The sequence below is a fragment of the Pseudophryne corroboree genome, chromosome 1 (genome assembly GCF_028390025.1).
Source record: "Pseudophryne corroboree isolate aPseCor3 chromosome 1, aPseCor3.hap2, whole genome shotgun sequence".
Taxonomy (NCBI): domain Eukaryota; kingdom Metazoa; phylum Chordata; class Amphibia; order Anura; family Myobatrachidae; genus Pseudophryne; species Pseudophryne corroboree.
The window spans coordinates 124,301,390-124,328,443 of NC_086444.1; the positions used below are offsets into that span (position 1 = coordinate 124,301,390).

Genomic DNA, 27,054 nt, shown 5'->3' on the forward strand with positions numbered 1-27,054 from the left:
TGTTTTATATATATATATATATATATATATATATATATGTTACTGTAACAGGATTAGGAAAATGTGTACCATCTATTGAGGTAGGTGATAGTGCACAGCAGCTGAGAGATCACACAAGTGTAAGGTTTCTGGTGCAACTGGCCTCAACCACTTTTATTAAGCACAAAAAAATAAAATTAAAAAATAAACACCTTGCCATCAGGCGCTAATTAAACATAAGTCACTCCTGACTTACACTACAAAACCATAAGCAACATGTCACCCAGTATAGCGCACTTGTATCCAGTAGCAGGTTTTCTGTCACAGAGACTGTGCAGTCCCTTTTCAGGACCATGGTGTATTCACTACAGTGCATAATCTGATGGATTGTATTGAATGAACATCCAGTATTTACTATGTATATTTATGAAGGGGCCCAGAACATGCACTGTGGTATCCATGTTGTCTGCAGGCCATGTCCTCTCTAATGGTTGGTGAAGGCTCTGTGGTGGCAGACCACCCCCTGTGATGGCTAGCCATACCCCATAAGCATGGGCCCCTACTACTGTATTAATTTGGTGGGTACGTCATGTCACAGTCCGACACTGCCTGTAACACTGGAAGATAAAACAATTTGTTGAAGGCTACAATGTAATACCCTCAGGGAAATAAGATGTGATTGAATGAGGACTAGAATCCCTGTATAGGTATGGATTAAACAGATAATGTTTAATAGAGAATTACAATAAGCCAGTAGAGGAATCATGGGCAAGAGAGTATTCAGGGGTCAAGTATCAGAGTAGGTATCCAGATAAGCCAAGGATCAAGAGTCAGTTCTAATAGTGGCACAAGCCAAAAGTCAAGCCCGGAAAAGACAATCAGAAAAGCCAGTATAGGCAATGAAACAAACCACATGCCAAGTATTCCAATCACCAGGCCAGGTAAATAGACAATCCAATAGGTACAGACAAAAACACTCATCATCTGTGAAAGAAGAGATTGACAGGAAGGAGAATAGTCTATGGAAAAAAGTGTTAGGCAACAGAGAAGAACAAACAGCACACTGACCTTGGTTAGTAGGTGAAGGGTCAAAAACAAAATTGGTGGTCATTTAAGAGTTGCAGCTGGTAGTCCTATACATAAGTTTAGGGCAAACCAGATGGGCCAAGTTGTAATCTGCCATAACATGTAATGTTTTTATGTTATAACAAGGATGTAGCTGATTAAACTACCTGCTTCAGCCATGGTCCATAACTGCAGCAGGTAGTTAGACATGACAAGAGCCAAGAAGGTCAGCAAGCAATACAAGCACCAACAAGGGAGGAGATACGAAGACAAGCCAAGACTTGAGTAGTCCCAGAGTGGGAGTGACACAAATAAGGCAAATGAAGAGATACTTTTAAGGACAAATTCTGGATTTCCACAGGATGGAGTGGGGTGTGAGGTCCAAATTCTTGCATGAAGAAGTTTATTTAAGTATTGCCACATTATTTCTACCACCACAATACGTGTCCTGTAATCACCATCTAAGGATGGTATTAAAAGATGAATCTAATTAAAAGTATGTTTATTGTTTGCCAAGTATTTCTATATGTAAATAAAAGTTTTTAAATATAGTGGGTTTTATGCCAGTATTTCCACTATGTACATCTACAGTATCTTCAGTAAACTGTGAAATGATTAGTGGAAGGAGTTGGCATAATAAATACCCAGACCTTTCAGTGGCTATAAATTATTTACTGCTCTGTACAGCCTGAGGTATCAACATCTGTTTAGTAATGTCTGTACTGCTGTGTCAGTCTACAGATGAACAGTTACTTAAATTTATTATTATATAAAAAAAAAGGGAGTTGTTTGTAAATCAGTTAAAGATTCCACATCCCCCCCCACCTCCCCGCCTACCGCAGGGTGTCTCACCCAGATGCTGCTGTCTTCCACTGCTCCGGGCTCCCGCCACTCTACACTCAACGTACGGGAGCTGGAAGGCGGAGCTCAAACTCTAGGCTGTGCTAGCTGCCACCTGCAAGGAGCCAGACGCACCGCACTACAGTGATCAAATTCAAAATAAACTACAGCTCCCCACTAGTCATGGGCAAAGAGATACAGTGAACTGAGTTGAGACACATGACTCAACTCAGTGGAGTGTCTCGAGACAGTGTCTCGGTACATGGCTCTTTTGTAGTGCATTGCAGACTGTGCACATGCAGTGAGTGCAGAGACTGCTGGCAGTGCTGAGATTCGTGGAGAGAGTGACTCAGACGGTATCTGGTCTTTAGGTCGACCCCGTCTAGGTTGACAGTCACTAGGTCGACCACTGAAGGGCAACACATTCTTAGGTCGACATGGTCATTAGGTCAACACAGTTCTTTGGGGGGGTTTCAGGACTTTTTCATACCTCCTTTATCAAAGAGCATAGACTTGGTTAGAACCTTGTGGCGAGCGTAGCTAGACACCACGCCTGAAGCGAATACGTTTTAATTGGAGGTCCTAGAAGGAATTTCAGGTCAAGAACCCCCCCCCCCCAAAAAAAAAAACCCCACTGTGTCGACTCTTTGTGTGTCGACCTTGCCCATGCTACACGTCGACCTAGTCATGTGTCGTCCTTCAGTCAGTGTCGACCTACTCTCTATCGACCTTCAGTGTGGTCGACCTAGTGACTGTAGACCTGGACAGGGTCGACCCAGTGAGCCACACCTGAATCAGACATCTGGGAGTGGCTCAACTATTCAGCTGCACTGAATGAATCAATGAACCTGTTCCATCTCCACTGAGTCATCATCAGTCTCACAGGCAGTCAGTGACTCAGTGACTCAGACCTCTGGTAGTATGTCAGCTATTCAGCTGCACTAGCTGGATCATTGATGAATCTGATCCATCTCCACTGAGTGAGCACGGTCTCACAGTCAGCCAGTGACTCATACCTCTGCTATTCAGCTGTACTGGATGAATCTGATGAGTCTCCACTGTCTCAACTCAGAGTCACAAGAAGTCAGGCACAGCAGCAGCAGCCCTGACACTGGGCAGCATCACACTGCTCCCTCCCGGTGGGTGTCACCCAGGAGTGCTTCCACCCAATCACTGCTCAAGGGGCTGTCTCACCACACATCAAACTGTGAGTGACTCCAATCATTCCAACTTCTACATGATTCGACTTACTGTGTTGAGACAGCAACTCAGTAGCCATCTCTACTCCCCACAGCCCTTGCTGTGCGCCACTAACTCTGACTCTCAAAAGGTAACAGGCTGAAAGAAACACTAGTTTGCAGGAATCTATGACCTGCAAACTCTCTTTGTTCTAGGGAATAGGATTGCCACCTAGCAACAGCTGGTGGGTTAGGTGCAAGCCTCCCGACGATCTCTGGAAAGATATAGTGAAAGAAAACTTTCACTTACCTTTCCACAGCCTAGGGGAAGCGGGGACAGAGCCGCGGGTAGCGGCCGCTCCCGGACCCCGTTTGCGCACATCGCGCACATCACGGGAGCGCGCGCGCATGCTGGGCACGTGCGCGCGCACCATATAAGGCGCTAGGCCACGCCCCCAGTTCAGATTTTACGGAAGCTTACAGATGGCAATCCCCACTAGAACAAGAGAGTACATTTTTTTTATTTTATTTTTAAAAAAAGGGGGGTAAGATCACCCTAGCTCCTATAACCTAGTAACAAAGGACACGGGAGACCATACAGTATATATGCAGAAACTAAATGTGTTTACTAGAAACCCTTCAACAGTAATACAGGTGATAAGAAAAACAACTGGCGATGGCCAAGAAGGAACTGTTATGCTGCTGTGAAATTAGCATATAAGCAAAACTCCTGCAACTTGCAGAGCTTAACAAAGATATTTGTAAGGCTATTTTTGATCTTTAGGTTGCTGCGTCTGCGGCTGCTTCTTCGGACCTTTCGGAGCGCCTGAAATTCAAAGAGATAAATAGGCATAATTAATGACTGTTGTTAGATATTACAACCAACAGACCTGCAAGGTATAGGGTGGGTAGGGTGGGAGCTGTTGCTAGGTGGCAATCCTATTCCCTAGAACAAAGAGAGTTTGCAGGTCATAGATTCCTGCAAACTAGTGTTTGTTCGTCAGGAGGCTTGCCACCTAGCAACAGCTGGTGGGTAGACTACCACATACCTGGTGGTTGCTCTAATGAATTCTATCCTTTGAGTATCAGAAGGCCTCCAATAATGTTTCACGAAGGTACGAGTGGACGGCCAACGTGCGGCCTGCATTATGGATTGTAAGGTTAAGCCTCTCGCCGCTGCCGATGTGACGGCGGCTCAGCGGATGGAGTATCCCTTGAAAATGGAGGTATCTATTCCTGAGCTTTGCATGGCAGAATCTATCCATCCTCTGATTGTAGAGGGTCTGGCCGGACGAAAAGGCTTTCGGCATGTGATAAAAAGGTTAGAAATATTATCTCTCCATGGAGCTGTTGTTGTGAGATAAGCGGATAAGCACTGAACTATGCAAAGATCCGTGTCTGACTGGTCACTGACTAGGTCAAACTCTACCAAAGGGTTTTGAATGGAACTGGTTTTTGTGTGACCTTTAAGGATGATATGGAATCCCATTGGAGTGGTTGTCATCCAGGGTTCGGATGTGTCTATTAAGGTAAGTTCGGCTCCTCTGGCTGCGAAAGCTAGTGCTAGTAGAGAAGCCAGTTTTCTTGAAAGATTGGAGATGTCGGAATCTGAAGGTATTGTGGCTAAATAATTTAAGAAAGGATTAATGTCCCACGTGGAAGAGTATCGCGGACATGGAGGCCTAGACAAGAAGATACCTTTGAGTAATCTAAGGTACATCTTGTTTTCCGTAAGCCCTGGAATGAGAAGAGCTAGGGCTGAGCCATAAGACCGTATGGTGGCAGATGCCAAGCCTGACTCAAACTTAACGGCTAGGAAGTCTATCGCTAAGTTAGGTTCGGAAAAAGAAGGCGAAGGAAGATTTTTAGAAGCTTGCCAAGACATAAACTCATTTATGATGGACTGGTACCTGGATTTTGTTCTGGGTCTAAGGGAAGCATTGATCAAGGTTACTGAGGCGGTCGAAAGGTTAGTAGTGGTCAGCAACCGAGTAATGTCGCTATCCACATGCAATTTGGAAGTTCCTGAAGGAGGTCGGGAGTCCCTTGGAAACAATCCTTGGACATGCCTAGGGGAAGCTTGGGTCCCTTGCGAAGAGGGTTGATCAAGGGGAACCAAAATCGGGAAGGCCAAACGGGGTAAACCAAGACGAGTTGAGGCACTCTGTCTGTCTTGATCTTGTGAAGTACCTTCAGTAGCATAGCTGGGGGAGGGAAAGCATATGGGAGAACTAGATCTGTCCACGGAAAGGACATTGCATCCGAGTGGAGCGCCCCTTGAGTCCAGATTTTGGACACAAAGGTTTGGACCTGTGTGTTCGATGGAGTTGCAAACAGGTTTACTTGCGGTTGACCAAAGGTTCTCACGATACTGGTGAAAATTTTCGGTCTCAGAGTCACCCGATCCAGTGTTAATCTCTTCCTGGATAAGGAGTCGGCTAACTCGTTTAGCTCTCCTGGGATATATGTTGCAGAGAGGAGTATGGATCTTTCCACCGCCCAGTTCCAGATGTCTATAGATTCTTGACAGAGTGTCAGGGATCGAGTGCCCCCCATTCTGTTGAGGTAGGACACTGCAGTCCTGTTGTCTAGACATAGAAGAACTGAGTTGTTCTGGAAGGTCGGGGGAACTAGAGAGGAAAGTGCTAACTTCGCCGCCCTCAATTCTAATAGATTGATGTGCGCTGTTAATTCTTGAGTGGACCATCTCCCCCTTACCGCTCGGTCTCTTGTAAATGCTCCCTAACCCGAGAGGGACGCATCTGATGTGATGACAATGTCTGAAGGAGGAGGTAGGAGAGGTCTGGGGTGTATTAGCCAAAGGTCCCTCCAACTGCGAATCTCTTTGAGAACCAAGGGTGTCAAGATGATCTTGTCTGACCAAGTCCATCTCTGACGAAGGAGAGCTGAAAGAAGAATCTGAGAGTGTCTGCAGACAAGGGGAGCGTGGAGAAAACCAGGATCTAAAGATCTCATCTTCCCTATGACTCTGGCCAAGTCTCTCAGCGAGAAACAGTGTTTCAGGGTTCGAGTTACGAAGTCTTAAAATCTCTCTCCACTTGTCTGGGGGAACTGCTATCGAAAAAGAAGGGGTATCTAGTAGGAAACCCAGAAAAACAATTGACTGGGTGGGTGTTAATATGGACTTGTCGTAATTTATTCTAAACCCTAGGTTCTGGAGGAGAGAAAGAATTAGTTCTTTGTGAAGCAGAAGGGTTTTCTGGTCTGCATGGACTACTAACAAGTCGTCTAGGTAGATTATGCAACGGATCGTTCTCTGGCGTACGTGAGAGATCACTGCTTTCATAAGACGAGTGAACGTGTAGGGAGCGTTGGACAGGACGAAAACCATGACGGTCCACTGATAGAGAACGTCTTTCCACAGGAACCTTAGAAGTCTTCTGTGGTTTGGGTGCATTTGAATTGTGTGAAAGGCCTCCTTGAGGTCTATTTTGATACAGAAATCATTCCTTGTTAGTAGGAAAGGTATGTCGGCTAAGCCCTCCATACGGAAAGAGCGAGGTTTTATGTGTCGGTTGAGAGATTTAACCTTTAAGACTGGTCTGTATGGACCGTCCTGTTTCCTGACGGGAAAAAGGTGACTGACCCAGCCTCTTGTGGAAGTGTCTGCCAACTCTATCTTGCCTAACTGTAGGGCAAGGGACAGTACTCCATCTAATAACGGACTGGCGTTTTTTGAGCAGGGGAAAATTTGTCGTGGAAAATGTAAAAGGGGGAGGGATAAACCTTTTTCCACGATTCTTAGTAACTACCTGTCTGTGGTAATCTGCCTCCAGGAGGCTATTGCCTGGGAAAGACAAGGAGGAGGTTGCAAAGTAAAGTGACTTACCGTATCCTCTGTCTTTCCTGGGGGCGTATGTGCCGCCGGACCCTGTGCCTCTTGCGGTCTGTGTTCGGGAAGGGCCGCTTCTGTGAGCTCTGGGGGCGCCTCTGTAGTCTCGGGTAGAGCTGCTGGCTCCCGCAGGATGACCCTCCTGATGAAAGGGCCGCCTGGAAGGCTGAGGTCCTTTAAGGTCCGCAAAGGATTTGCAAGCTTTATAGCGGACCTTCACTTCGTCTATGAAATCGGGTCCGAAAAGGTCAGAATCTATCAGATTGGGAACATCTACTGGTCTGGGTGCTAGGTTAGTTAGCCCTGCATTAGCTAGCCAGCGAGTTCTACGTGAGTTCGATATGAAATCAAATGTCTGACCAATTATTAAGGTAGCCCTACTAATAGCCTTTATGAGTGCCATTTTAGAAGCTACCAGGGAATCTAGGGAGCCCCCTGAGACACCTTCTTTTTCTGCTTTGTCAAGGACAAATAATAAAGGACCGGCGGCGTATGAAACCTTAAATTGGATTTTTCTTAGCAATTTATCCATAGTGTCACTCTGGACTTTTTCCCCCACGAGTGAAGTTAAGGCCGGGTCGATTTCAGGGGCAAATAGGGCCGGAATATCTGGGATGCCAGTGTGGTTACGGAGAACCATGTCATCCTCCTTAACTAATGCCGTTCTAAAGGCTAACTGGGCAAAATTGTATACTTGGGAGCGTTCGCTCAGAGCCCAGTGGGCTGAATATATTTTAGAAGGTGGCATTCTACCCGCTAAGGATACACGGGCCATCTGCAAGTCACTATATTCGCCTCTGCGAGAGGATGCGCTAATCCTGGTTACTTCCTCTGATTACCAATCTACTGGAGGGTAACCAGTTTCCCTAAATGCGTGGGAAAGGGGGGTTGTATGACTAGGAGTAGTCGCCTTATGAGTGCGGTCCTGTGCAGGTTGCCGATCAGTGACAGGGAATGTATGTCGGCTGTGGGCAGGAGAGGGGGGTCTGCTATGGCCCTTAGAGGTATTCCAAGCACTGGCAATACCTGGGAAAGAGATATTTTTACCTGAACAGGCATCTCTAGAAGAAACATGGTCAGTGTGTTTCTTTTTACTTGTGCACTTTCTCACCACTCTGTGAGAATATGCAGGAAGAGAAGGAGTCTCAGCATTCTGACTGACTTCTCCCTCCTCAGAGCTGTCCCTGTTGTCATCCGACCTGACAGGGTTAATGATTTTCCTTCTTTTAAATATAATGTCCTCATCTGAGGAAGTTGTGTCAGCAGCTTCTCCTAGGCTTTTCCTAGAAGGCTGCCTGCCTCTTTTGCTGCGCTGTGGGGACACTATGAGGGTGTCTGTAGCTGACACAGACACTGTGTCCTCCATCCTACAGCGCTGAGGTAAAATGTAAACTGGGGGCGGAGCCTAGTGCCTTATATGGTGCGCGCGCACGTGCCGAGCGTGCGCGCGCGCTCCCGTGACGCGCGATGCGCGCAAACGGGTCCGGGAGCGGCCGCTGCCCGCGGCTCTGTCCCCGCTTCCCCCATGCTGTGGAAAGGTAAGTGAAAGTTTTCTTTCACTATACCTTTCCAGCGATCGTCGGGAGGCTTGCACCTAACCCACCAGCTGTTGCTAGGTGGCAAGCCTCCCGACGAACAAAACAAAACTGCCAACGTTAAAAAGTAGGAGACAACAGAGAAGCAACAAATATCACAAAACCCTTATGACTGATACAAAACCTAATGAATTTCTGAACAGTGAGCCTTTTTTTCTCTCAGGTTGAGTGTACTGATACCGTACATTGCTGCCAGTACTGAACCATACAATAAGTAGTAGTGACAGGCAGAGTAAATAATAACATTACGGCACCATCCCCAGTAAGCACACACCCCATACTCTGTCCTGAAAAACACCATAAAAACTGACTTTGTCCCAATTCATTTGCACACCATATACTGACATACACAAGGCCAACAGTGCAGATTTTGGTTCTGTGACAGTTGAGTAACTATAAGTGATTTCCATACAAGCCATGCCCACTCCTGCTCCGTCTCTGAAGTCAGAGCTGTCAGTCAGACTCCGTCCATGCCAAAGCAATGTAACAGTAGTTAGTTTCTTATCAACCAATCTAACGCGTTTGCCTGAACAATATACACAGCACATCCCTATTATCCTCAGTGGTGAATCCAACAATCACCTTAATCAGTCTTCATGCAGCCAGACGGAGGGCAGCTGCAGTGCATGAAATATATCCTTTGTTTCCTGGACCCCCTTATGCTGCTCTCAGCATTGTGTTGTACTACTGACTGATAGTAGCTACAGCATTATTTAGCAAATACAGTTGTCTTCAGTTGCTGAAATACACCATGAGGGTAAAATCACAGCAAGACAATTGTTCTCTAATGCAGAAAGGGTAGTGGACAAGTGGAATAGCCTCCCATCAGAGGTGGTAGAGGCTAAGACTGTAGAGCAATTTAAACATGCTTGGGATAGGCATATGAATATCCATCCAAAGAACTAAGGTTCAAAAAGGGTTGAGATTACCTAAAGGATAAAAAAGGGGCAGACTAGATGGGCCAAGTGGTTTTTATCTGCCGTCACATTCTATGTTTCTATGTAATATATGCAGGTACAAAATCGCATTTTCCCCTGAATAAGTTAGTGTGACCAAACGGTCCTCGGGTCGCCCTACATTATCCCCAGATATAACCCTGGTTATAGCACTTGGGCTAGCTGTGCTATTTCTAATTTTCTGTGAGAAATTAATTAACTCTGTACTGTTTGATCCTGTGTAATGGTTAGAATAACTGCAGTGTGTGTGTGTGTGTGTGTGTGTGTGTGTGTGTGTGTGTGTGTGTGTGTGTGTGTGTGTGTGTGTCTTAGAGCATGCTGGAAGCAGTGGTGTAGCCATCACTACTCACTTAGCTCTTCTTATGTCCACAGATTATGGGGTCTATTCAATTGATGTTGGATCCTTCGTTTTTCCGACAAGTTGGGAATTCCGACTTGATTTAAATAGGCCCCTATGTGGGAGATGTATCAAGTCTTTAGTATGATGAAGTGGAGAAATTGCCCAAATCAACCAATCAGCTTCTATCATTTATCTAGCACAGTCTTTGTAATGACACTACGAAGCTGATTTGTTACTTCGAGCAACTGCTCCACTTTCACACTCTTCAGGACTTGATAAATTTCTCCCTGTAAGCGAAACAAGAGAAGTTATCTTTTCAGGGAATTCTCAAAGGAAGTGGTTGGCATGTACTTGCCACCTGCCCATGCAAAGGGGGATAAGTTGCCCATAGCAACGAATTGACTTTAACTATCATTTATCTGGTCTATAAAATGACAGTTAGTACCTGATTGGCTGCTATGGGCAACTTCTCCCCTTTATCTTCAAGAATTGATATCTCTCCCTGAAGAAAAGTCAGAATGCATGGGTCCCTGGTAAGGATTCAACGATTACCTTACAAGGTCCAGCATATTTCTCTTGTATTTTTTTTATTTATTTATTTAAAGTAAAAATAGAAAAATAAACTCAGAACTAATTAGAGTACATTAGACTGGTGAGAATACAAGTACTGTATATCGACATCAGTTCATTTTTAGCAGGTTTGGATTAAGGGTCACATGGGCATTTGTTGCTGATAATGACCAAGGGACTATTGTTAGTAGCTGAGGTGTGACCAGTGCTGTGTGGGTGTGGCCTGCACCATGTAAGGGTGTAAGGATGTAAGGGTGTACACCAGTGCTTCCCAAGTTCGCATCTTCGGGACTACACTACAATATCAGTCCCAGGGGAGCTTTATCTAAGCTTGGAGAGAGATAAGAGATTGTAATTTTAAATATTTGTACCAACCAATCAGCTCCTGTCATTTTTCAAACACAGCCTGTAAAATGAACATCATAATACTGTCATGATTTATTTAGGGCCTATTAATGTGTAGGGCCGGGGCAGCAGTCCCTTGCACCCCATTGTTAAACTGTCCCTCACCACTGATTGGGAGAAAGTGCTGCTACAATGAAATTAAGTGTACAAGGTGGAAAGTAGAGTGTGCATATCATCATCATCAAGCATTAACCTTGTCTGGTCTGTGTATCGCCACATCATGTAGTCATCATTTCTTGTCACCATATCATGTTTTGCTGATTGTGATTTTCAAGGAGTGATGGACAGGTGAAAGGAGGGCAATTCTGCAATACAATAGCTTGTACAGGGTAATGTGTAACTATCAGCAGAGAGCAGACGCCTCTTTTGACCTGTAGAAAAGTAAAATGATCAGTGAAACATGAAGTGGCCAGCTGACATCCTTTTTGCTGAACATGTTACTTTATAAAAGGTAAATCACAGGTTACCTCTTTGTATTGCATGCTGTATACCCTGCTGTTGTTAACTGTGCTGCTTACTGATGTCTTATTCAAATTATGTATATTTACTGTTTACATATTGTCATGTCCCCCTGATAACCCCTCCCCTTCCTTCTCATCCTTCTGTAACCCCTCCCTTATTTTTGTTTGATTATTATTATTGTTGATAACGGCCAATGTAAAACTCTGCTGATATTTGGGTCCGGATGTATAACGCCCGAGTTTGGCAACTGTGCGGGATACCAACCGAACTCGGGTGTTTTTTTTGAAAGGGGCAATCATTTACAAGGAATGGTTTTTACCCTTTTTTTAAAAAAACATCCAAGTTCCGCCGGCATCCCGCAAGGCTGCCTAACTCAGCCCGTCTTTACATCCGGCCCCTAATCTCTGATCAGTCACACTTTATTTGCAGCAGTACCATGATCATCTATAAGCAAAGACATGTTTCAATGTACAGTATATCCTATATTGTATAGTAGCAGCACCCTCTGTTGGCTAGTTTGCTGCTTCTGAAAACAGCAAATTTGATCAGTGAATATATATATATAATGAAGTAAAGAATCCCACTCACTTATCGCACCTCACTCCGCATATGTCACTTGTCACACTGTGCATCACTTACCACACACCCTCTTCACATGAATACGGCTGTGTTGAAGAGTTTCTGTGTAACAAAAGATTATGCCTGTTGCATTAAAACATTTTTATATTTTTTTTGTATATTTAATTATCTCTCCTGAAACCAAATGCTGTCCTCTCAGATTCCTGAAGTACTGATGCAGTGCTTATGAAGTGGAGTCATTCCAAAATAATAAGTATTTTCTATGATGTACTAGACCAATTTCAGGGTACTTATCAGTGAAATCCAATTAATTCTCCATTTCATGTAAGCATTGTTGGTTCCTCAATGCCTTATTATGATCTTATTGCCGTTATAAAGACCTACAATATTCAGACTTGGGATCAAGACAAACAGTGCTACAGTGCAAGATGTGCAAATCCGGTATGTATTTATTTATTTATTTATAGCATGCAGGGTAAATAGTGGCTGCTTTTATATGTAGCCTACAACACATTGGGGGTCATTCCGAGTTGTTCGCTCGCTAGCAGATTTTAGAGGCACTGCACACGCTAGGCCGCCGCCCTCTGGGAGTGTATCTTAGCTTAGCAGAATTGCGAATGAAAGATTAGCAGAATTGCGAATAGAAAATTCTTAGCAGTTTCTGAGTAGCCCGTTTCGTTCTGGTTTGACGTCACAAACACGCCCTGCATTCGGCCAGCCACTCCTCCGTTTCTCCAGACACTCCCGTGTTTTATCGTGGCACGCCTGCGTTTTTCCGCCCACTCCCAGAAAACAGTCAGTTTCCGCCCAGAAACACCCACTTCCTGTCAATCACACTCCGATCACTTTAACGATGGAAATTCTTCGTTCGGACGTGAGTAAATATACTAAGTTTTGTGCTAAAATACTTAGCGCATGTGCACTGCGTACCATGCGCACGCGCATTTTCGCCTTAATCGCTCCGTTGCGAAAATCGTCAACGAGCGAACAACTCGGAATGACCCTGATAGGCAGCTTTGTTTTTGCAGTGAAATTTAGAGTTGATCTATAATATACCCTCCCAAATACAAATCTAGGTTGTGGATTGTTTGTACTAGAAATGAGACATAATGGGGGGGGGGATTCAATTGTGGGCGAAGGGTGTGAATTGCTGTTTCTGCCACATATAAAGCCAGCAATAGCAGCCCTTCTCTCATCCTTCACCCAACCAAACTGCACCCCGATTTTCTCATGGGGTAGTAAACACTTTTGTGTGAGATCCCGCTGCCGTAAAATGCAGCTGAGTGAGATAACCGGCTGCAGTTGAATTCCTCCCACAGTAGGAAATGTAAGAGCATGTGACTTGCAGGTATTGGCGGGACTCCAGCAAGTCTTCACTTTTTCTTTTTTGTTTTTTTAAATCAGTTTTAAAGACAAATTAGCCTGGTTTTGCCTTTGAAATTGTTGCTACTTTAAATAATAAGGCAGACTCACCAGAGTCACGTCAATGCCTGCATCTCGCAAGCTGTTACATTTCCCTCCATAGTAGTAAATTTACTAAAAAGCAGGTTTACAAAAGTGGAGGTGTCGCCCATAGCAACCAATCAAATACTGCCTATCATTATCAAGAATGTACCAAATAAATGATAGCTGTAAGCTGATTGGTTGCTATGGGCCTCCAATTTTGTAAACCTGCAATTTATCAAGCTTACCCCATAAGGCCTAATGCAGAGTTTGAAAACAACTGTGCCCAGAAGTTCCTACTACATTCTGCAATACATATACAGTACAGGGGAGCCCCAATGGGCACAGATCAAGTCCTTTGGGAAATGAGAATATCTAAGGACCCTTCTGTATAGTACAGCAAGGATGTGTGACCAATGGTGCAACTTGTTACACAAAGCAGCACATTACAGACCCAGCCGGTGGGCGTCCCTGTACGAATTCCATCGGTTGCCGCATTAGTATAAATTTGCATTTGCACCTCATATAAAGGCACAGTTGCAGCGGTATTAGTGCCACCTCTGAATCAGACTCTTTGTTCCATTAATCTATGTACCCAAGGTGGGCCTGAGCATGAAGTCACCTCAGGATTTGTGTGGAATATCTGCATTTTCTAAAGGAAAAACTGTATCCATTGCCCATTAACAGGTTACATCATACATCACTGGCAAATCATATCAGACTTTTGTTACAATGAAGGATACATTTACTCTGATCTTTCCTACAAAGTCATTAAAATAAATAAGCTTATAGTTAAGACTTCATACACTAAGTCATGCAGAAGATTTATAATGGAGCTAAAGTCATTTATTTAGATGGGTAATCAGCCCTCACAATGTCTCTTCCTTGATTAATACTTGCAGTGACGACTGAAGCCTTGATGTAAGTACAGCATTGATGGTTAATAAATCTAATGTACTGTATCTCTGTTGCTGACATCCACTGTTTTACTCTCTGGGTGGGAGTTGCTGTGCAGTGATTGGCTTAGTTAACATAGGTCGACATGGTCATTAGGTCGACATGGAAAAAATGGTCAACATAAGTTTTTTTTTTTTTAAATCATGTTTTTAACTTTTTCATACTTTCCGATCCACCTGGACTACGATTGGGAATAGTAACCTGTGCCGAGTGTAGCAGAGCGAGGCACCTTGCCCGAAGCATGGCGAGCAAAGCGAGGGGACACGGTGCACTTTTTGGGGTTCCCCGTCACTTTACGAAGAAAATTACACCAAAAAAAGTTTAAAAACTCATGTCGACCTAGTACATGGCGACCTAATGACCACATCGACCTAGTGACTCTGTCGACCTAATGCATGTCGACCAATAGTGGTCAACCTAATGACTGTCGACCTAAGTGTGGTCGACCTAACGACCTATATCCAACAAAGACATAGTCAATAAGGGACAACTGCGAGAAAGCCATGTCGAATAGACTTAGCCTCATTCAATTATAAAATATGTTTTAGTTTTTAGTTTTATATTAATACTATTATTACTCAATGCTCAATGCTATCCCATAATATAGGGGTGCCGAGGGTAAGGAGGGGGACGGGGAGTACTTATTACCCAGGCCTATTGGAGGAGCTCAGTAGGGATAGTATTTTTGAGGGTTTTTTTTTTTTTTTTGGGGGGGGGGGTGGTTATGAAGTGTGGACACACCACTCAGATTTGCCCACCTCCTTATCTTCCCAGTAGCAGGGCCACGTTTATCACTAAGTGGCCCTATCATAATATGTTTATAATTGCATGCAAAAAGTGAATACTCAAACATGAAAATTGCAGACCTGCTGGTATCTGGCACTTGCTGCTTCTTACCACTGAAAAGGCAGTAGGAGGAAGGGAAGGGGCAGTCTGACATAAGGCGAGTGTAGTAGTACAGTAAGGGTGTGTTCATGCACATGTGTCTCATGCAGCCCTGCAGAAACATACATGAACGTCTGTTAGGAGACAAATCTTTTCCACCTGCTAGGAGAAAGGTGCTGACGTTGATGACTTTATGCATATGCTGCTGATGCGGAGCTGCACACAAAATGTTTACGGCTCTGCATACATGTATGTGGCAAAATATGCTATTTATGTGTGCACTCATTTATTTATTTATTTTGAGTAATTTATGCATATTTTCTGAACAACTCAGCATCAATGTGTAGATAATGCAATAGACATTACTTACAGTGTCTAATGCGGGTGATCAGAACCTCCTGGCACTAGGCTCATGGAACAGGTTTCAGTTGTATGCAGAATATACAGTGTCAGCCTACAGAGACACCACAAATGTTCTGTTACGCAGACCACATTCACTGATTATCCCTCCTAGATCTGGAGCCTACCGGGATAACGAATACAGTCCTACCCAACTACTCATGAGGCTACATCCAAAGAGCCAGGCCCTCCTCTCCCTCAGGCCCAGAGTCACAATGTCACAATGTGAAATGCTGACCTTTTTTTAAGATCCAATGCTAAGGGCAGTGGTTCTCAAACTGTGTGCGGTGGCACCCTGAGGTGCCGCGAGGCTCTTGCAGGGGTGCCTCCAGTTGGTGCTGAAGTACCAAATCCAATTATTTATGGAGAAGTGATGGGCAAAGCCAGTGCTAGTGGCTGTCAATCATAAAACATTGACAAACAGAAGCACAACTGTACACCACCACATAACTGACCCAAGGACGACAGGTGGGCACAATTTAATTTATTCTTTTTCTTTTTTTTTCAAAATCTATCAATAGTAAACTTAGGGGTGCCATGAAAAAAATGCTGATCTTCTATGGTGCCGTGGTTCAAGAAAGTTTGGGGACCACTGGTTTAGGGTAAGGCTGCGAGTGAGAGGGTTAGGCTGCCAGAAAGGGGTGGGGAGAGTTTGGGTTAGACAAAAGAGGGAAAGTTTAGGTTTAGGGAAAGGGGGAGAAATAATCACCAGAATTGTACAACATCGGGGGTCTGCATAGAAGTCATTGTCACCCGCCTTCCGGAACCCGAAAGAAGGTGCTGGAGCAGCCACTGCTGCCGGTAGAAGGTAAGAGACCACTAGACAGTTTGTCGACAGTCCATCATGTCGACATATTATCTGGGTAGACAAGATCAATGCCAACTTGGTCTGTTGATATGCTGAGAATGTCTATATGCTGCATGTTCACAGTTCGGCCCTGTCGACATTTTCATGTTGACCTGATGACTGTTGACCAATCATACCACACCTCTCTGATCACACAGTCATATTGTTTGTATGTTCTAAAAGGAGGACAGGAAGACTGAAAAGCAATCATGACAGACAATGGGATTCTGTTAAAGTATCCAAACTATGACAAGTTTTAATATTAATCACATTATACAGTCAGGGCCGAATTAAGGCTTGTGGGGGTCCAGGGCAACTGAGTTGTGGGGGCCCCCCATCAATAAATATGACAACCCCCCCTGCTGTAAAAAAAACATTGAATGAAAGCTCTAATGAGTGCAATTAATCACAACGGCTAGAGAAAATATATATAAAATGTACTGGTTGTCATTGTAAACACCTTTGGGAATTACAGATGGGGTGCAGTGTTATTCCCAAAAGTGTTTGCAAAGAGAAGACATGTCTGTCTATGCAGTACTTCCAATAAACTGTTTCCAGATTGCCCTAGTATTCACTGTACGTGTACAATGCTCTGTCAGCCTCCTCTCAATAAGGGGCATATTCATCATCCTTAAATTGTCACAATTTCTACATTCCCCAGGGCTTTACTGTCGAAGTTTGACAGTGAAACTATTCACCATCCTGAGAGCCGCTCAGGAGAGGTAGGGGGGCGCCGCCGCTGCAGTGATGGAGGGGTAGAGGCAGAGCTGCAGGATCTATTGTGCAGCCAGGCTGACCGGCAGCTAGCAAACCAGCTAAAGGGAGGGGGAGCGGGGATCGCCGCTGCACTGATTGTGGCTGGGCAGCCCGGGCAGTAGGCTGCGCGGCGGGAGGGTGTGTTTGGCTGCACTGCCTCTGGGTGGTGGGGTGGCTGTGGCTGCACTGACTGTGGGTGGTGGTGGTGGTGGCCGCGGCAGCTCTGACCGGCAATAACATGCTTGGGGGGTGCGGGGGTCCGCCACTACACAGTGAACAGCAGCCGCCGCCATGAAGAGAAAAATATCACTTTCCAAAAAACTGACTCCGCAAAAGGAGACGTTTTTCAAGTGATATATTTAATAGGCAGGAGTGATGAATAGTAAAAAATTGTGACTGAGAAGATTGAGAATTGAAAACTAAAAATTCTCAATTCACAATTTTGTCATAATGAATATGCCACCTAGTGTGTACCTTGTGAACAGAGCCGGCCATAGGCATAGGCAAACTAGGCAATTGCCTAGGGCATTTGATATGCCTAGGGGCATCAGCAGCTTCTGCTGATTAAAATGATATGCGGCATGCCTATATTCTGTGTGTAGCATTTCATATGCAGATACAGCCACAGTCTCACACAGTATATAGGCATGCTGCATATCATTTTAATCAGCAGAAGCTGCTTGTGCATCCTAGCCACACAGCAATGCAAATAAGATGCATTTTCATAAAAAAAGGTGCTTGACAATAGCATTGAGGCAAGATGTAAGAGGACACATCTGTATCCAAGCAGAGGCAGAGGTCACAGTGTTAGTGGCAGTGTGAGTGCTGTGTGCATGTGAGTGGGTTGGTTGTGCAGTAGTGTTCGGAATATGTGTAAGGAGCATTATGTGTGTCATGTAACAAATGCATTAATAATGTGCAACATATGTGTAAAGGGGCACTATGTGTGTCATTATGTGTTTAAGGGCATTAATAATGTGCAGCATATGTGTAACAGGGTACTACTGTATGTGTGTCATTATGTGTATAGGGGCACTAATAATGTCCAGCAAATGTGTAGGGGGCACTATGTGTCATTATGTGTATAAGGGCATTAATAATGTGCGTCATATGTGTAAGGGATATTATGTGTAAAAGGCCATTAATAAAGGTTATCATAATGTGTAAAGCACATTATGTTTATAAGGACATTAATAATGTGTCTCATGTGTAAAGGGCATTACTGTGTGGAATTAAGTACATAAATGCATTACTAATGTGTGTCATTATGTGTATAAGGTGCTCTACTGTGTGGCGTAACGTACAGAAAATGGCAATACTGTGTGGTCTAATGTGAATAAACAGCAATATGGTGTGGTGTAATGTGAATAAGGAGCAATTCAGTGTGATGTAATGTGAATAAGGGGCTCTACTGTGAGGAGTAATGTTTATAAGGTAAAGTGATACTACTGTGGGATGTATTATGAATTATTGACACTATCACATGATAAAATTTGAATAAAGTTGCAGTACTGTGTGGTGTAATTAGAATTGGGGTTACTATTGTGTGGCCATGACCCTTGCCAGCAAAAACACCCCCCTTTTTGGGCTGTGCACCATATGTGCAAACTGTTCCTATTTAAAATATAGGGGGTACAAACACCAAAATAAGGACTGCTATGGGTGAGGGGCGATGGTGCTGGGAAAGAGGTGCAAGGTCAGAGGTGGAATCAGCGGTGGTGCTAGGGGGCACCAGCCAAAATCTTGCCTAGGGCATCATATTGGTTAAGGCCGGCTCTGCTTGTGAAGCTGCTGCTTGAGGCTGGACTAGAAGACATGAGGAGTGATTCCAGAGCTCCCTGCAAAGGCCCATTTGAGAAGGAGCTGCTGCTGTTGCTGCTGCAGCTGGGCGGGAGCAGGGTCTGTGACTAGAGTTTGCACCACAGGGGGTATATGGGGTCTGGGGAACCGAGCGAAGCCCCCACCACTGCCGCTGAGGTCATCTGAGCTGTGAGCAGCTTCCTTACATCGGTATCCCAGTGGGTCGCGGATGGAAATTTGGCAGTGACTGTCTTGCAGGATTTGACTTCTGGCTGTGCGGCACGTGCCCAGTGCTCCTCGGCAGCCGAATAGGGGGTAACAGAGACACAGCTAAATACTGTACTGGGGGTCCCTAATGTGTGGGAGCCCTGGGACAACTGCCCCTGTCACCTGCTTTTAATCCAGCCCTGTATACAGTAACTTATTAAAGAGCATATACATACATAAGTAATTATTATCATTATCTTTATTTATAAGGCACCACAAGGGTTCTGTAGCACTGTACATGGGCTACAGCTGAAACACGAGAAATTAGTACATATATACAGTATATTCCCATAGATGCATGTAAAGCGAGCATTTAGCATAATTATTTAGAGAAGACAAAATGGAGAGGGCTCTGCTCAAAAAAGTTAACACTCTATAGGGGATATGGGTTGACACAGGTGGGGATATGGGTGGAAACAATGGGGAGAGGAGAGCAGTGACTGCTGAGTTAGGTGGAGGGGTGGCAGACAGGCGTAACCATAATGGGTGCAAGGTCTGTGGTGCACTCAGGCCCCTGTGTCCAGGGGGCCAAAATCCAAATAAATATACCCACAGCCAATTTCCTGGTGATTTGCACATGCACAATATAAATGTCCCTGGGAACCAGCTGCAGACGCCATGTTCCTAGAGACCTGTGCAGGCGCAGTAGACTCTAGCATACAGTCAGAGTCTACTCACTGCCAGATATAAGGGTGCCTGCACAGTGCCTGCACACAGACCCTCTCCTCTCTCAAAAAAACCCTAGTGGTAAACTAGAATAAATGAGTTTTACTGGCATGCTTGAGATCTTGGTGAAAGCCTATTGGAGTAAGGGAGGGCATTCCAGAGTTTAGGTGCAGCTGTGGAGAAAGCACCCTGCCAGCATGCCCTGGTCTTACCTACCGCTACATTTTCCTTATACCCCAACTCACCCCATCCACCACCTTCTCAGGGTCTGCTCCACCTGCAAATGAACTATTCATCTCCAACACAGCGACTGGTTAAGTGATGAATGTCGGTTTATCCATAGGAAGTCACACACCACCAGTAACTGAGGGATACCTATGGAACACACATTGAACACGCAGGAACATCTCTTGAAAGACAAGGACTACAGTATGTGTTCTCATAAAGTAAAGTAATGAAAATCTCACTAGTTACTGCAGCTCACAGCCAGTATATGCTTCCATTCCCAGCACAAAGGATCATACAGGAAAGTGAGTGCAGCTGTTGAGGAGGCACTGAGGCAGTGAACTAGTAGTATGTTTGCACTGTGAGTAGACACTTCCTGTGGCTGATTAGAGCCCTGCTGCTGCCTTTGTCCTCCCTGCCCTGATCTGCTTGCTGCACATTGTGCCCTGCTCTCCCCTCCAGCTGCTGGATGCATTGCTACTAAGCAGACGCCACCTTTCCATTTATAGACAGAGGACACAACACAGCAGGCAAGATCCATCCAACCCAGGCAGTGCAGACAGCAGCCAGTTCTACAGTGGAGCCCAGCACCATTGCATGGAGTTATACGGAAAGGTAGGTCATCTTTGTTTAACAATATTCATGCATTTCAACAGGCATGGAGAACTGATTGCATCTACATAATAAAAATAAAAGAAGTCTCTGCTATTGCTGGATCATGACCAACAAGAAGTTGCCTGCTATTGCAATATAATCAATAGCACCTCAAGGGTGCCTTTCACTTTCCCTGTGTACTAAGGTAACACTATAGTAGAAAAGGCTGCCAGATGGTATAAATGCAACTGCTGCATTGTGGGAGATGTAGTTTTCCAGCAGCCTCGGTTCTGTGCAGCTAGACGGTGCAAGGACTACAAGTACCAGGGGAGGCGGACAGCCAGTGCTGAAGAGCAGGGGACAGCTCCGGTGCTGATCTAGGAGCCGGTCAGGAAGCAGAGCACTGAGCCTGGTGTAAGGCAGAGCTGGTGGAGCAGAGCAGCAGCACATTTCCTCGGTGCTGTCCAGCCCTATAGGGAGACAAAGAGCCAGCCAAGCCTGGGACAGGATGAGACACGAAGCCCCTGTGCAGGTCAGTGAAACAATGCAAACAAGCTGCCTCATTTATTACATACAGGGGGTTACTAGTACATGAGGGGGGGTTTAATCAACTATTGCTGCCTACTACAAGGATAGATAGATAGATAGATAGATAGATAGATAGATAGATAGATAGATAGATAGATAGATAGATAGATAATTCTATCCAATGATGCAACAGTCTATTGTACAATATAATTTAATGTGAATGTTGGTTGAGGGTAGCAAAATGTAATTAAAATGGAAATTGAAGATATTGCATTTAACCATTGGTGCCCAGGATATATTTTATATAGATAGAGCAAGTCTCAATAATCTCCAAAGACAGCTCTGTTACCGCAAATGAAAGATCCAGTTGCTTATTGCTACTAAAATGTATATACTGTCTGTAACGCTTGGATGACTTCTGCTGCACCACAATATTACATGTACTGTATATACTGTACTTAAGGTGTGATTTTTTCTTTTTTTCTGTTTTATTAAACAGACATTGTTTAAAAGTCTATGTAAACACCAAAAAATTGTATCAGTATTTATGTTATAGTAGATATACTACATAGTCATGTTTTGTGTATTTGAAGCCTGTGTAAGCGTCTGTATCCTACTGGATGTAAGGGAAAACCAAGACAGAAATCTTTGTATAGAAATAGCAGGTAGAACATGAATGTATATGAATGCTCTACCTGATTCTGATTCTGATAACTCCCTATTTCTAAACATTGAACTGTACATGATAATTGTGGATGGGAAGAATTGGCGTAGATAGATGACACTGGTTTTCTGCTGGAGACGAACAGTTCCTAAGTGCTTATCTGTCACATCTGTCATTGGATCATTTATACAGATGTAATAATAATAACAACAGTCTCCCTTGTCTTTTGCCCACCTTGGGGTAATAAAGAATATTTAAGTACACAATCAGATAAGATACCGTATAGAGTGTGTAACATTATAATTAGCAGAGTTAGGTCATCATCTGCCTTTCCTTTACATGGCAGGCTTTCCAGAAAATAATACTGTACATCTGATCAATGAAGAAATAATGTACATTGCCAATTTTTCCCTGGAACAGACAAAAAAAAAACCCAGCATCTATTGCCCATATATATCACAGCATAAGGAGTATATTAGTGTAATGCAGTATGTAAAGCAAAACATTTAACATCATGTTAATGATTCCAATATATATATATATATATATGTGTGTGTATGTTTGTGTGTGCATATTGTGTGTGTGTGGTGAGTATATATATATATATATATATATATATATATATTTTATTTTATTTTCCTCAATTATAAAAAAAATTTTAATTGACATTACAAGTGGCTTCCCAGTGTCTCACAAGTACCCTCCCCATATAATTTCTGCATCATATAATTTAGTAAGTATGCCTCCATGTGCCAGCTGATGTAACTTACTAATTAATTAAAGCGTCGGCCACAGGTCACATTTCACTAATAGGACCCTACACTATATGCATTGTACATGGAAAATATCTTACATACTGACTTTATAACATTGATTTAATCTGATACTCAACTCACTAATCCACCATTTTATTAGTATCGGTGTCTCCATTTATTCTGTGTACCATGTCTAAACCTGGGTATCTTAACCATCAATGTCATGTCAGCAGATTTGTGGAATTCTGTTGTGCAATAGAATAATTTAAAAGAAATCCCATCAGTCGTTCCCTTTAATGGTAACTCACTTTCTCACAGTAATGTCTTATGCAGCTACTGTCTATTTGCTGTTCTTGTATTCTCCACTGCCAAAGTCATTCAGCCCTATGGGAGGCTGTGTTATTAAACTGAGATGTGTTGTGTTATCACTGGGTAGATACAGCTGTGGGCTGCAGAGCATATTTGATTTCAGACTTAGCGTTAACCTTCTTCTTTGTGTTCATCTTACATGCTGGATGAATACACACAGAATAAGGAAAGGTGCAATAGGACATTTGGGGGTCACCTTCTGATAGAAAAAAATACTTTTGTACATGACAAAAAACCTAGGATCTGATGTTTTCTTCGGTGCATCTTCATAGTATACATAATATTGTATTTCCTATCTTTGGATTAACAGCACTATTTAGCCGGACAAAATTTGTTTCTAAGAAATGTTCTTCCCAGATGTTGACTTACAGTATGTTTATGAAGTATCAAATTAAGGGAGAGATTTATAAAACCTCCTAAAGAGGTTAAGTGGAGAAGTTGCCCATAGCAACCAAACAGATTGTACCTATCATTTTATAGAATTTACTAGATAAATGCTAGACGTTGATTGGTTACTATGGACCGTTTCTCAACATTTCTGTTTTAGAAGGTTTGGTATAGCTCCCGTTTTGTGTCACACTACAGCAGGCATTCCCAACTGCGGTCCTCAAGGTACACCAACAGTGCAGGTTTTAGTGATATCCAGGCTTCAGCACAGATGGTTAAATCAAAATAACTGAGGTACTAATTAAGTCACCTGTGTTCAAGCCTGGATATCACTAAAACCAGGACTGTTAGTGTGCCTTGAGGACCGAGGTTGGGAAACACTGCACTACAGTATGATGTCAAATTTCCACTTTTGGCTGCTTCCACTTTCCTGGCCCTATGGACCTGCTTTCAATTTCTAATCATCTATGGACCTGCTTCCACTTTCCAGGCTCTATGGACCTGCTTCCACTTTCCAATCACCTATGGACCTGCTTCCACTTTCCAATCACCTATGGACCTGCTTCCACTTTCCAGGCCCTTCCTTTCCAATCACCTATGGACTTGCTTCCACTTTCCAGGCCTTTGGACCTGCTTCCACTTTCCAATCACCAGTGGACCTGCTTCCAATTTGTAGGCACCCATGTGATATATTTCTGTACCACCATTTTGAATACATTGGAAAACACCCACTGCTTAAAAAATGACCACTTATTATTAAGTCATAACTAATAGTGAAGCTGATTGGTTTCACTATTGTTTAATCAATGATGAACATTATCTTAAGAATTATTTCCCACCTTTTGTAATATTTATGTTACAGTCCCCATGCACTTTGTAAGTAAATTAATTTTCTATCAATGCTTCACGAATAAGAGGTAAATACACTGAAGAAGAGACTGGAGAAGTAGGAGAAGAACTTGGAGACAGTAGTGCTGCAGAGGCCAAGGTAGTGAAGGGTGTCAAGGAGAAGACGGTGTCAGCTGTGTCAAAGATGGCAGAGAGATCAATGAGTATGACAATGGAAAAGTGATCTCTTTAGCTATAAGTAAATCAGTGACCACCTTAAGATTTTGTGGTGTGTATAGGGGATAGAAATATGAGTGCAGAGGGTTGAGAAGAGAGTGAGTGGAGAGTAAGTTGGTCAGGCAATGGTAGACCAGCTGTTTCAAGAGTTTTGATGCAAAAGGGAGCAAAGAAAGGGATGGTAGCTGGAGAAAGTATCAAGAAATGTTTTGTTTTTTTTTGAGAATGGGAGAGTTTAGCACATGTTTGAAGCCTGAAGGGAAAGTGACAGTGGAGATGGACAGTTTGAAGAGGTTCTCAAAAACCCTTGCTTGACCCTGATGTGCTCTTGAAAATGAACTCTTCATCTACCTTAATCCTGTGCTTTCACACTTCTTGTACAGTTCGTCTTTAACAACCTCACCTTTGTTCCCATTCCCTCCTTGACCTACTCCAGAGATCCTGCCCCCCAACAAGGTCACCAAATACCTCTTCACTGCTAAATCCAAGGGTCACTATTCTATTCTCACCTCCTTTACCTTACAGCTGCTTTAACACTGTCAACCACCCCGTCCTCCTGCAATTCCTTCTGTGGCACAGCACTCTCATACAGTAGCTCAGTTGTTACTGCCCAGTCACTTCTCTGTCTCTACGTCTACCTACACCATCCCTTCTCGGTGGGCATTCTCCGAGGATCTGCCCTTGGTCCCACTTTCTTCTCTTCTTATATCTTTTCCCTTGGAGACTTGATCAGCTTATGAGGCCTCCAATAAAACCTATATACTGATGATACCTAACTTTATTTCTCTGACGTCCTAAGTGGATGCTGGGGACTCCGTAAGGACCATGGGGAATAGCGGCTCCGCAGGAGACAGGGCACAAAAGTAAAAGCTTTAGGATCAGGTGGTGTGCACTGGCTCCTCCCCCTATGACCCTCCTCCAAGCCTAAGTTAGGTTTTTGTGCCCGGCCGAGAAGGGTGCAATCTAGGTGGCTCTCCTAAAGAGCTGCTTAGAGTAAAAGTTTTGTTAGGTTTTTTATTTTCAGTGAGTCCTGCTGGCAACAGGCTCACTGCAACGAGGGACTTAGGGGAGAAGAAGTGAACTCACCTGCGTGCAGGATGGATTGGCTTCTTAGGCTACTGGACACTAGCTCCAGAGGGACGATCACAGGTACAGCCTGGATGGGTCACCGGAGCCGCGCCGCCGATCCCCTTGCAGATGCCGAAGAGAGAAGAGGTCCAGAAACCGGCGGCTGAAGACTTCTCAGTCTTCATGAGGTAGCGCACAGCACTGCAGCTGTGCGCCATTGCTCTCAGCACACTTCACACCAACGGTCACTGAGGGTGCAGGGCGCTGGGGGGGGCGCCCTGGGCAGCAATGAAAGTACCTATTCTGGCTAAAAATACACCACATATAGCCTCTGGGGCTATATGGATGTATTTAACCCCTGCCAGGTTGTCAGAAAAACGGGAGAAGAAGCCCGCCGAAAAGGGGGCGGGGTCTATTCTCCTCAGCACACAGCGCCATTTTCCTACACAGCTCCGCTACTAGGAAGGCTCCCAGGCTCTCCCCTGCACTGCACTACAGAAACAGGGTTAAAACAGAGAGGGGGGGCATTTTATGTGGCGATATTATTATATATTAAGATGCTATAAGGGAAAACACTTATATAAGGTTGTCCCTGTATAATTATAGCGTTTTGGTGTGTGCTGGCAAACTCTCCCTCTGTCTCCCCAAAGGGCTAGTGGGGTCCTGTCCTCTATCAGAGCATTCCCTGTGTGTGTGCTGTGTGTCGGTACGTGTGTGTCGACATGTATGAGGCCGATGTTGGTGAGGAGGCGGAGCAATTGCCTATAATGGTGATGTCACTCTCTAGGGAGTCGACACCGGAATGGATGGCTTATTTAGGGAATTACGTGATAATGTCAACACGCTGCAAGGTCGGTTGACGACATGAGACGGCCGGCAAACCAATTAGTACCTGTCCAGGCGTCTCAAACACCGTCAGGGGCTTTAAAACGCTCATTACCTCAGTCGGTCGACACAGACACAGACACGGACACTGACTCCAGTGTCGACGGTGAAGAAACAAACGTATTTTCCATTAGGGCCACACGTTACATGTTAAGGGCAATGAAGGAGGTGTTACATATTTCTGATACTACAAGTACCACAAAAAAGGGTATTATGTGGGGTGTGAAAAAACTACCTGTAGTTTTTCCTGAATCAGATAAATTAAATGAAGTGTGTGATGATGCGTGGGTTTCCCCCGATAGAAAATTATTGGCGTTATACCCTTTCCCGCCAGAAGTTAGGGCGCGTTGGGAAACACCCCCTAGGGTGGATAAGGCGCTCACACGCTTATCAAAACAAGTGGCGTTACCGTCTCCAGATACGGCCGCCCTCAAGGAGCCAGCTGATAGGAGGCTGGATAATATCCAAAAAAGTATATACACACATACTGGTGTTATACTGCGACCAGCGATCGCCTCAGCCTGGATGTGCAGCGCTGGGGTGGCTTGGTCGGATTCCCTGACTGAAAATATTGATACCCTTGATAGGGACAGTATTTTATTGACTATAGAGCATTTAAAGGATGTATTTCTATATATGCGAGATGCACAGAGGGATATTTGCACTCTGGCA

General features: G+C 44.2%; 1 protein-coding gene across 3 annotated transcripts in view; it reads left to right on the forward strand.

Annotated features, from left to right (window-relative positions):
• The window catches only part of RAB3C (RAB3C, member RAS oncogene family), a 509,886-nt gene that overhangs the window by 141,829 nt on the left and 341,003 nt on the right, over positions 1-27,054 (forward strand). Inside the window, exon 1 of one of the 3 annotated variants that reach the window (XM_063962713.1) lies at positions 20,481-20,682. The exons of 1 other annotated variant lie outside the window; for it this stretch is intronic. In XM_063962713.1, the coding sequence (XP_063818783.1) occupies positions 20,665-20,682 (18 nt within the window). In that variant the 5' untranslated portion in view covers positions 20,481-20,664. Of the gene's footprint in view, positions 1-20,480; positions 20,683-20,960; positions 21,194-27,054 lie in introns of those variants that run through there. One more of the 3 variants, XM_063962707.1, reaches the window with a different exon arrangement.